The sequence below is a fragment of the Mauremys mutica genome, chromosome 3 (assembly GCF_020497125.1).
Source record: "Mauremys mutica isolate MM-2020 ecotype Southern chromosome 3, ASM2049712v1, whole genome shotgun sequence".
Taxonomy (NCBI): Eukaryota; Metazoa; Chordata; order Testudines; family Geoemydidae; genus Mauremys; species Mauremys mutica.
Window position 1 is genome coordinate 120,393,119 of NC_059074.1, and position 12,118 is coordinate 120,405,236.

Consider the following 12,118-nt stretch of genomic DNA (forward strand, 5'->3'; position numbering starts at 1 on the left):
GTGTACTGCTTACTGTACATGAGCTTGATGTTCCAGCAATACACTACAAAATGGTTTAAGAAGGTGGTACGTGAACCAATGAACTGTGGGAAGCACTGCTCTGGGATGTCATTTATTGACTGACAAGTAAAATTAGATTTCTTTATTGTGGTAAAGGCGGATAGAAGATTGTACCTGGGCTAGTAACTTTGATGATTTTTCTAGACTGTTTTACATAGCACTTCAAATACAGTTATCTAGTAACTTATGGAAAAGGGAACATCTCAAGAGATTTCTTTTTAAAGCCACTTACATGTAGAGTCAAAAAAAAGGAGAGATGGTCATTTTTCTTTAAAAAATACTTAAAACCTCTGAACCAAATATGAGCTCATGACCACAAGCTCTTTGTGCTAATAATTGGCTATATATGTGATTGTACAGCACCTTGCACAATGAATTCCTCATCCCACAAACTTTGGACATGACCAAAAAAACCCAATAATAATCAGAACATATGACTTTCTTATGCTGTTAAGGTGAATATTAATTGTTGAGCAGCCCTTTAAAGCATTTATTTTTCTGATTTAACTTTTCTTAAGTTCACATTTACAAAATCTCAACTGCAAAAATTTTGCTTTTATATATATTTTTGCCCAGCCAACTTACTGCCAGATTTTTGTAACATGTTCCATTTGCTAAAAATGTATTAAGGGAAAACAATTACATTAGGACACTTGTATTCACATCACAGCTGAATTCAACCTATGTTTATTTCTGAAACTAAATGGAACTTTAAAATATGGCTTTTCTATTTCAATTTTGTAGCAGTAATATTAAAGCCTCATTCTCATATAGGAACAGAAGGGGAGAGCAATTCACTCTGCTCTCAACACAGTAGATAAAAACAGATCAGATTTTTAAAAAAATTGATTTAAACCAGATTTTTTATTTAAATGAGGGTTGTTTTTTTTAAATAAATCTGTTTTAAATGAAATCTGAATTTAATACAAAATATATTAAGGCCTAAAATTATAATCTCTTAAACCATTTAAATACAAAATAAACTGAATCCATGAACCTCTATCAAAAACTTGGGAGTTAAAGACTGCTTTTCTATAAAATGCGTGTTTCTCCCCCTCACGATTTTCTTTTGAGGTCAATTTTTTAAATATATGGCACAATAGTAATAAATAAGCAATACACTATTCACCATTTTCTAACACACTAAAAGTGTATAATGAATAAGAATCTGAAAATATCAAGCTATATAATTGCTTAATGTATAGTTATAGCGTACTCTCCTAAATGGCAAAAGGATGTACCAAGCCTAGTGAAAAGGCTTTTTATTGTAAATCAACATTTCAGTGGTTATACCAATGAGAATGCACCTTTTTTTAGAAAAATAAAAGTACAAATGGAAAAGATGATTAAAAACAATTATTTAAATCAAGGCTTTCGACTTAGTAATTTAAACCATGATTTAAATTGCTGATTTAAAATCAATCCATCCTGGCTCCCAGTATTGCATTTTCTTGCTAAGCTACATTTACTATCTGAACTGTGAGTTATAAGAGCATATCTATTTTCAGAAAGATACCTTGAAAAAAAAGCTTATTTTACCAAGATAGTAGAGGCAAAACATTGCATCTTTAAATTATTTTAAAGCCAATTACCCCATGTATTGTATTTAAAAAAATGCAGAGCACACAAAGCATAGCAGTTCCCACTTGGCCCTGGCATCCTCAGAGGTCCAAGGAAGTTTGTTGTGATGCCTGTTGTATGTAGGTAGCTTGGTGGTCCCTTTGTGCTACAGCTGAAGGGGAAAGTTGTATTACTATGGATTCAGTAATTGATTTTTTTTATTTTTATTTATGGCAACAAATAAGGTACATACATTTCTACTTGAATACTTAAGTGCAACAAGGAATTAAGTTAGATCAATAAGCATCAGAAAACATTCAGTAATCGGATCATTATCACTTGCTGTCAGTTATATTTTCATATAGAATGGAACGGAGCTGTGGGAAAATACTTCTATCTTCACTGGCTCCTAAATAAAGGGACCAAAACTCATACACTGAAGCTTCAAGAGCATAACAAACCCCCTTACCACAAGTGGATCAGGTGTCCCGCTACTCCTCATTCAATGCAGTCTTTTTTTTTTTTTTTAAATGTTTGCTACTATCACTTTCTAAAGGAAGCTCCCTGGCACTGCATATTTAACTTGTAATAGTTATTTTGAGTATCACTTTTGCCTTTGAAATCATTAAATGCTCTTGGAAACAATTTCCCTAACAATCTGTGCAAGTATTGTGAAATGTATTGGTATGATATTAATAATTAGCACTTTTATAGTGCTTCATATGTAACTATTCCTCACAAAGCCACTGTGATGTAGATTAGCTTGGTTTTCCCTTCTATAATAAAGGACAATAGTAGATACATTCATAAGTTTACTGCTATCAAATACAGGAAAGTTCAGTAGAACCACAATGAAATTTTAAAGAGTTATATCCCTACAAAGAATGAGAGAATTGTTTCCACTTGTTGCACAAGAGTTTAAAGCTTTAAGTCTATGGGTAAATACCTTTCACAGAATTCGACAAGCAACACTTGGCTTGATTGCAAATTTTTTCATTGGGTGCATTAAAGTGTTTTCAGCAGTGGATTGATTCATCAACAAGCCAGTAAACACACTACTACAAAAATGATTTCAGAGTAGAACTGGTGCTCTTGTAATAGTCTGTGTGAGACTTTATTTTTTGCAAGCTGTGTATCTTGCAGATACATTCTCCCAGCTGATCACATTCCAGATAGCTTTTAGATAGTCAGGTCTAACATTTTTATACTGAAGATAATAAGCATGCTCCCACACATCAATTCCTAACAGAGGAACAAGACCTAGAAAAGAGAAAATAACTTTGTGAGTTTATGAAAATATTTTCAGATGAATACGAAATATTTCAAAACCCTACTTCAGAATATTTCCAACTATTTTATTCTTCATTTCCATACCATTTAAAGACGACAATGAACCCTCCAATACACAGGTGTGCATTGCTAGATCTTATACAGCTGCTTACCATAAAAAAGCAAGTGCAGTAGCTGATTTTATGATACACAGCTATGAAAACACCCAATCCTGAGAGCACAAATGAGTTCTAAAAATAAAGTTCTGAACTGAAAAAACTGCCTTAAGGAACACAGTTACTGCAAAATACTCTGCTGTGGTGCAACAATAATCATATTTCTAGAAACTTGTGCTTATGTAACATTCCACTCTAATTAATGTATTTTGTGCCTTAAAACATATTAAACACCTGATTTAGTTATATATTATTGTTTTTGTGAGATTAAGGATTAAGAAAACCCAAGAAGGAATTGCAACTGAATCCAGCTAATCCACAGAGATTCAGTTCATCCCCTGTATTCTGTTCTACATAGGTTCTTTTATGGCCCTCAACACCACAATATCGGAGTGCCTTCCAAAAGTCCATTAACTGATGTGATTAACAACTGTCATATGTGGTATGTTCTCTCTCTAGAGCCCTGGAGAAAGTTTGCAGAGTTTTTGCACTGGGGTTGGAGGGAGAGACAGACAATAAGAGAAACCATAAAAAATTATGCACCTTGTTAGATGTACTGTGGTATCTTCCCTCAGCAGTGCAGTCTGAGTCCAACTGGCTCAACTGCTACCATCACAGCAAAGAGTCAAATAAAACCCGCACCCATGACAAATCAGACATCTTTTAAAAGGGGTCAGGTCCAAATTTTTGCCGTTGGCTCTTAAAGATTTCTCAGCCAGGGATAAGCCATCTCTGGTTGATAATATACTGTATATACTCGTTCATAAGCCAAATATTTTTGGTTAAAAAATGATGCATCAAAGAACAGAAGCCATCTTATAAACGGGTCTACACCAAAATTTGATGATTTTAAACTCTGTGGCAGGGATCGGCAACCTTTGGCATGCGGCTCGTGAGGATAAGCACCCTGGCAGGCTGGGCCAGTTTGTTTACCTGCCACGTCCACAGGTTCAGCCAATCGCGGCTCCCATTGGCCGCGGTTTGCTGCTCCAGGCCAATGGGGGCTTTGGGAAGCGGCGCAGGCCAAGGGATGTGCTGGCCACCACTTCCCGCCACCCCCATTGGGCTGGACCGACGAACCGTGCCCGCTGGGAGCCGTGACCAGCGAAACCTGCTGACACAGCAGGTAAACCGTCCCAGCCCACCAGGGTGCTTATCTTGGCGAGCCGCATGCCAAAGGTTGCCGATCCCTGCTCTATGGAATCACTGAATTGAATATCTAATACATGGTCATTTTGTTTACCTGGAGCTTCTGCAGGCATGGAGCCCCTCAGCTCCCTGTGGCCGTGGTTCGCCGTTCCCAGCCAATGGGAGCTGCGGGAAGTGGCACGAGAGAACTGCGGCCATAGGGAGCTGAGGGGCTCCATGCCAACAAAACGTCCCAACTCGCCAGCGGCTTATCCTGGACAGGCTGGGAGCCAAAGTTTTCCAACCCCTGAAATATAGGGGCGGCTTATGAAAGGGTCATACAGTTTTTGCTATTTTTACTTATCCATCTTGTGGGGTCGGCTTATAAACAAATGGGCTAATGAACGAGTATATACGGTATCTGTTATTAGCATATACTCTCCTAGTTGTAGTGATTCAAAGAAAGGTAAGTGTCATTTCAGGTTTTAACATATGCCCCAGTGTGCCCTGTCAATGTCAGCATATTTAAAAATAAAAGTAGTGTGATTGTAAAAAGAGAAGAGATTTCTCTCCCCTCTGTTGAGAGAAAAGCCTACACACAGGGGACATTATGCACAAAGTGCTGTCAAACACACAGAACAAACAAACCAGTTTAATCTTCCACTTCTAGGTGATATTAAGTGTTTGCAAAGAGAGGCAAAAAGTTTTCAAATGAAGGCAATTTTTAAGTTGATGCCTTTTTAAATTACTCTCTCCAAAAGAAGAAACCTTATGAGCAACCCTCCCATCATCCATGAAAGCTAAAGTCCCTGTAAAGCTGAAAATTCATCCATCTTCCTCTCTCCCTGTCCACCGAAGTTAAAATTTTAAACCTCCCCCCATACATTCTCCAAAATTTATAAGCTGTTCTTCACAAGTGTTAGGTTTAAAAAGGATATTACTACTTTTCATCATTTTTAATAAAGATACACTCACATGCAGTCTCTCTCTAGCCATATTTACTTAGAAAGAAAAAGATGCATGTATTAAATAGCTCTTTCAAGCTGCCGCTGCAGCTACTTTCCTCATAAATATACATAACAGTTTGTGTTTTCTTTCAAAGATCATTTAAAAACAAAACTAACCTGTTGTTCCTTGCAGAGGGTCTTGATTGGAACAAGCAGTGACCTGCAGGCGGCCTTGGTCCTGGTTAAAACCAAGCCACCCCCATCCTGAGCCTTGAACACCAACCGATACTGCCGTCAGCTTCTCCTTGAAGTTTCCAAAGGAGCCAAAGTCACGCTTGATGGCTTCCATCAGTTCCCCTTAAATTTATATTAAAAAAACAAACAAAAAAAACCACACACACTGCACTTTACACTATTTTCCAGCTGATATCAAGATTTATTTTTGAAGTCAGAGAAAGGCAGAGGCAATTGGCTTCCCCCTCCTCATTTTTTCTGAGAAAGGAAAAAGAATTAATTCTTAACAGATCTTATGCATTAGTATTTTATACAGATTCTGCTTTCCTTTTAAACTGCAGTAAGGAAAAAAAATCTCAAGGTGCAATAATCAACGTAAAGGTATGACCATGTTCTTATACGGTATTTATAATGCTAAGGAGCTTATGTGTTTGTCAGACAGACAGGCAGTCCACAGCAGGATGAACGGGGGAAGGAGGGGGGCAGTGTTATTTGAAGAGTGCTAGATAGTTTGACTTGAAAGTATGCGAGACAAGTATCCTTATAAACTTTCACACAGATTGCACCTCTGATGCTCACGGATGAGCAGGTGCCAGCTCATGCCAAGGTCCCCACGCCTCAATTGAATACTGACAAAGACATAGCTGAATCAGGCTGGCTCACTCATGGCATTGTTAAAACAGGCATTAGAATGATAAGAACGTTTTTAGACTTTACTGAATGTTTGTGAGCTGCAGCATGCATTAATATCACTAACATCTGTATCCCATATTGTAAGGTAATATTTGAGCAGTTGTATTATAACCCTCTGTAACTAACATAAGAACAGCCATACTGGGTCGGACCAATGGTCCGTCAAGCCCAGTACCCTGTCTTCTGAAACTGGTCAATACCAGATGCTTCAGAAGGAATGAACAGAACAGGGCAATTTATTGAGTGATCAATCCCCTGTCATCCAGTCCCAGCTTCCAGCAGTCAGAGGTTTGGGGACACCCAGAGGATGGAATTGCGTCCCTGACCATCCTGGCTAACAGTCATTGATGGACCTGTCCTCCATGAACTTACCTAATTCCTTTTTGAACCCAGTTATAGTTTTTCCATGACCTACTCTCTTCCCTAGCCGCTTTGCCTAATTTCAGCTGTAGGATCTTTAAGCAAATGATGCATCTTCTGTACCTGAAGAGGAGCATGAACTCTTATAGTGCTCTACATATAGGCTTTAATGCAGCATTGCGAGGTCTTTGCTTAAACTTCCTCGGTTAGAAATTATTAGAACATGCTTTCTTGGAAGCTGCAAGGAATACAAGATAAAGGGAAGCAAAACTAAGGCAGACTTTAGTCTAAAGTATTTCACAAAGTTCTTGTACACAAGTGAGCCTGAACTGTATTATTCAAGCTTAGCCTCAGTGACACATTTACTCCACCTTCCTGTTTCTCAATTCCATAGTGGGAATTCTGAAGTTTCTAATTTTTTTTTTGGTAGTTTGAAGACAAAGAAGAACTAGCAAACATTGAGGTTAAACTACAGCCCTATATATAATGGCTAATAAGATGATTCTGTCATGGAGGTTGCAGATTCCATGACCTCCATAACTTCTTCCACAGTGGCAGGGTTGATGCAGCTGTCAGCCCCAGGGCCACCAGAGCAGCAGCCCCAGAGCTGAAGCAGCAGCCAGGATTGGGTCATCCCCCCTGGAGCTGGAGCAGCAGTGGTCAGCCTCTGCCACAGAAGCAGTGGCGGGGATAGAGCAGCTGCCAGAGGTCAGCCCCCAGCAGCACTCTGACTGTTAGTTGCCCCCCCCCCCGGGGGTATTCTTAGTAAAAGTCAGGGACAGGTCACGGGCTTCCGTGAATTTTTGTTTATTGCTGGTGACCTGTCCCTGACTTACTAAAAAAATACCTGTGATAGAATCTTAACCTTAACAATGACTCTTCAAAGCATGTTAACTACTTCACAGCAACAACAAATGCCTAGTTTCTACCAGAGCAAAACTGAAGTAGTTACGTACTATCCTGAATCCCAGAGATTGAAAGAACTGACACCTCCACTCAAAACACTTTCTGATTTTACATAAAAATCAAATTGTTAATTTTTTGGGAGGGCTGGGGGAGAATCATCTTTGTCTAAAGCCTCCTTCATGTCCTTCTCCAGTTCTTTTCTACATGGTCCCCAATATCTTTAACTGCCTCCCTGTCATGGTCTATAGCACAGTGATTCTCAACCAGGGTATGTAGAGGTCTTCCAGGGGGTATGTCAACTCATCTAGAGACATGTTTCTTAACCTGGGAGTCGCAGGATGGGTTTAGGGGGTTACAAGTCCAGGGCCGACATTGGGGGGTGGCAAGCAGGGCAACTACCTGGGGCCCCACACCACAGGGGGCCCTGCGAAGCTGAGTTACATGCTTCAGCCCTGGGCAGCAGGGATCGGGCTTCAGACTCCCAAAAGGGGTACACTAGTCTGGAAAGGTTGAGAACCACTGGTCTATCACACCTCTACACTTTACTTCTTTAAAACTACACTTCTTCCATGACGTTTTTTAAAGCCTTAAAGCTAATGAGTCAGGTCAATGACAGTCTGATCCAACTCCTGGAATGGTTGAATTTTGTTACCTGTGAGTTTTTACTTTCCATGGATTGCAGTGCATTCAACACTAATCTAGGTCTTGGGGACTTTTATTGCATTATCACAGTTTTGGGTGGCTAATTTATTCCTCTATAGTCAATCAATAAAAGGTTAATGAATTTTACAATGGCAACATCATAATAATGGCAGCTTTTATACTGTAAACAAATATATAGCTACCTATGTAACGAAATCTGTCTTTAAAAAAAGACTAGACTCATGCTCAGTAAAGCTCTATTTTAGAGTGTATGCAAAAAATTAGAATATTAATTATTTGTATTACAAGAGCCTCTAAAGGTCTTGATCAGGATCAGGGCCCCATTACGTTAGGTGCTGAGCAGACATACTAGAAGACTGCTAATTTTGAAGGACCTTAATTTTTCAAAGTCTTTTAGCTTTTAAGTGACAAACTAAATACAAGAGATTTCTTTACAGGCCACAGTTTGTCACAATTAATTCTATTGGTTAATGCTGACATATCGGTAAGCCAGCAAGAATAAGTACTAACCTTGAGGCTCTCCTCCCCCATTAGGAGAAAGGTTTGTCCAGAAGATGGTGTGGTTGATGTGACCCCCACCATTGAACTTCAGTGCAGGCTGAAGAGACACCTGAGCTGTAACATCACCTGAAGACACATAAGATCAATAGAATTAAGTGGAAGAAAGTATTGCCACAGTGATGAATACAGTAAGCCCTGTTCATACCAAGATAAAAGCTTAACAACGGTATAGTGCTGTAACAGGTTATTAAAATTTGTGAAAAAGTAAGTTTGTGGCATTTATGCTCACCACTGTAAACCATGTTGTACACAAAACTGTTTTAACATAGCTCTCTGACATCTTGACACATAATATGTCGTTGTTTGGCAACTCTTTGCAATTATCAACTCCGCATCAAAAGACCATGTACATTCCTGCACAGGTGTTTACTGGGGTTCTACCATTTGGCAAGATGAGCAAGGGGGTAAAAGACAAATGCTTTAGGTTGTAAAAATGTACCGAATACACAAGGGTTTTCTGAATTCATACCCCCTGCAGATTTCTTTGCTTCCCCGCAGAAAATGACAGGGAAGACTCAGAAGCAGTCATGCACCCCTCCCCAGCAGTACGAGCATGTCATTTCCGGTGCCTGGAGCAGCTGGTGGAGAGGTAAACCACCACACAAGGGGATGGGGATGGGGACACCCAGGGGTGTAGTTTGAGTGTCGGGAGTACATTGCCCCCCTCAAACAAACAAAAGGCAAGGTGCCACTGCCCCCTCCCTCCCCAGTTTCTGAGACACAGAGCTGCCCAGGTGAGGGAGGATGCTGCCCCAGCTTGCTGACTTTGCAGGTGGACATCACCTCCTGGGTCTTAGTGCCAGTCGTTCTCCCCTCCTATGTGTGCAGTGGGAAAGGAAGGGGAATGGGATAGGGCAAGGGAGGGGGATGAAGAATAAAGAGCATCCATATACCAGCAATGCAGATACAGGTGAGCAATCGTTTTCGTGTTCTCTCCACAGGTACTAATGCGGAGAGTGGACTAGATGATACATCTGAGGGAAGGGAGCATAAGGAGACTCCACCGATTGGAAGGCATGAGATGCACTGTCCTAGGGATGCAGGTTCTATGACCACCACTCCCAAGAGATCAAAACCCAAACAGCCATTTGATAGACTATCATTACGCTGATTTTGCAACCCACTAACAGTGCTACATATCACTGTGTGAGAAGCAAAAAAATGAATGTACTATAAGCCAGAGGCAAGTCACTATATAACTGCAGTTAATAACCATAGACCTCCATTTAGAAGACGCTGTATAACCACATATGAAGACATGGTGTACACTCTAAAGAACTAGTTGTCCAAGGATCTGATCCTGCAACTGGCAAATCCCTGAAATTGTGAGAGGCCAGTTATAGAATCAGGGCCTACATTGGAAAAAAAAATTTATTGAAGTAAAATATTCTTATTTTCTGTAGTAAGGACCCAGTTCAGGAAAGCAAGCAGCACGCATTTAACCACTTTCCTGAACTGGGCCGTAAATCTCTTCAGGTACCTAGTTAATTTAATATTTTTCAAATGAATACAAAACTCTGAAAAGCAATGTTCTCTAAATAAACAAATATACATTACATGAGCTATACTTAATACTAATAGAGTACAAGATAGCACACACCTACAGATTAACACTGCTTTAAAAATACTACAGTATGGTCCAATATTGAAATGCATTACTAAAACATTTCTCTTTAAATATGAGAAAGTTTCATTCTAATTTAAGTTTTCACTCTCAGAAAGGCATGCTTTCGCATATTGCTTATGGTGTTGAGGGTTTATTTTTAAACTAGATGACAAAAATGGAGACTTTGCTCTTTCCTAGCAATGTTTACAAAACTGAACTCTGAAGGACAAAATTCATGCTACTGGGTTTATTGGCATTTAAAGCTGTACAAGCAACTATTTACTAACACTGCTGTATATTAACAAAAAAACAACATTACATAGTGAACATTCAGGGTGTACAGAATACATCTGAAAGACTTTTTAAAAAAAGGGATAAACCCTGTCTTCTGATACACACATGCAATTCAAAATGAAGGCAGTGGAAGCTGTGTGTACATATCTAAGTGCAGTACTTGGTCTGTACCATTAATACACCATATCAGGAACAGTTTACAATGCTGCAGACAGATATCTGCTTATCTGGGAGCCACCAATGGAGACAACAATCCTGCATTTCTTTAATTACTACGCTTTTGTGCAATAAGCAGTATGTCTGGTTCTTTTCCTATTTATACTTTTCCCTCCTTAATCCTATTTTCTCTAATTCTTTTCTGCAACAAAGCTTTCCTCTGACCACTACTGAAGGGAAAATGCATTGTCTAATCCAGATAAAAGAGGGAACTAAATTCACACTTCTACTATAGACAATATGGCATTTGAAGAAAATGGATTTGAAATGAATGACCTAGTTAGTTAAGTACCAAGCAATTTTCAGAAATACCCTGATTTATATGTGTAAATCCCACTGACCCTTAAAGTGCATCTAAATCACCTAGTTATTTTTGGAAATGAATCGCACATGCTGATACATGACCATCAAATGGTATTGTAAAGCAGTGGGTAAAGTGGTCTTCTTTCATATGGTTTGAGTAGATAGTAACAACTACAAATTTATATCTAAGTTTGACAGCCAGCACGCTGCTGCAGCAGTGAGCTGGTGAATGACCTTCAGGCCCCTGGCAAAAAAAGAAAAATATATATGAGGACACTCAGATATGAGGTGTTCCATCATTTGTGCCTGTTGACCACAGTCGCATACAGGTATTTGCCTCATTTTCCATTTAAAGGAGGTTTGTCCACATCTCCCATAAGATGTCCTGATGTGATTCAATCTGCACCAGTCTTTCCAACATAAAACAAAATCCAGTGGTTCCTCAACAGGATCAACAAGCTGTTTGTATCGAGCGGTCGAAATGCTCCATGTGACTCTCCATTGAGCCTCAGCATCGAAGTTGGATGTAAGGGTCTTGGTACAGTTCCAGAGAGGGTTGCGGAATTTTAATCTCATCTTTGGCAAATTCTGCAGGTCATGGTGCAGAGAGATTGTTGTGATTGCATTTTTACATGGTTAAGAAAGCAAGATGTCTGAGCAGCTCTTCTAAAGGTTTTCGCCAGACAAAAAAGGTTGAGGACCACTGCTGTAAAGGGTTAACCAACTATAGTAGCAGAGGTGACTCTCTAGACAGAACATATCTTAAAAATCAGGTGTTCTTTAGAAACATGTCACCAGCACCAACAAAAATTGATCTGCTTGGCTAAAGGGAGGTTCACTCATTTTTACCAGTCCAGTATTCTGACACAAGAAGAAGTAAGATGAACTTCTCAATACGATTATACTGAAACATATTTGAAAACAGTGCTAAGATTATTGCTGCCAACTTTCTGAAATAGAAGACATGCTGCACTGATATTACAGGAAACCAATGCAGAACTTTTTAAATATGTTTACTTGGCAAGCAAAAATGTGTAATATTGCTATGTATCTAAAGCATTATTAATATTTTGCAGTTCTATAGAGTCTTTTGGAAAACCTTAAGTTTGAGCCCACTAATAAGTTAAGTCGAACACACCTGA

General features: G+C 39.3%; 1 protein-coding gene across 1 annotated transcript in view; it reads right to left on the reverse strand.

Moving 5' to 3' along the window:
* Positions 1 to 1,828: 1,828 nt before the first annotated feature.
* The window catches only part of SOD2 (superoxide dismutase 2), a 14,878-nt gene continuing 4,588 nt past the window's right edge, over positions 1,829 to 12,118 (reverse strand). The window contains exons 3-5 of the mRNA XM_045010005.1: positions 8,507 to 8,623; positions 5,318 to 5,497; positions 1,829 to 2,880 (exon numbers count right to left, since the gene is read on the reverse strand). Coding sequence (XP_044865940.1) covers positions 2,735 to 2,880; positions 5,318 to 5,497; positions 8,507 to 8,623 — 443 coding nt within the window. The 3' untranslated portion in view covers positions 1,829 to 2,734. The remainder of the gene's footprint in view (positions 2,881 to 5,317; positions 5,498 to 8,506; positions 8,624 to 12,118) is intronic.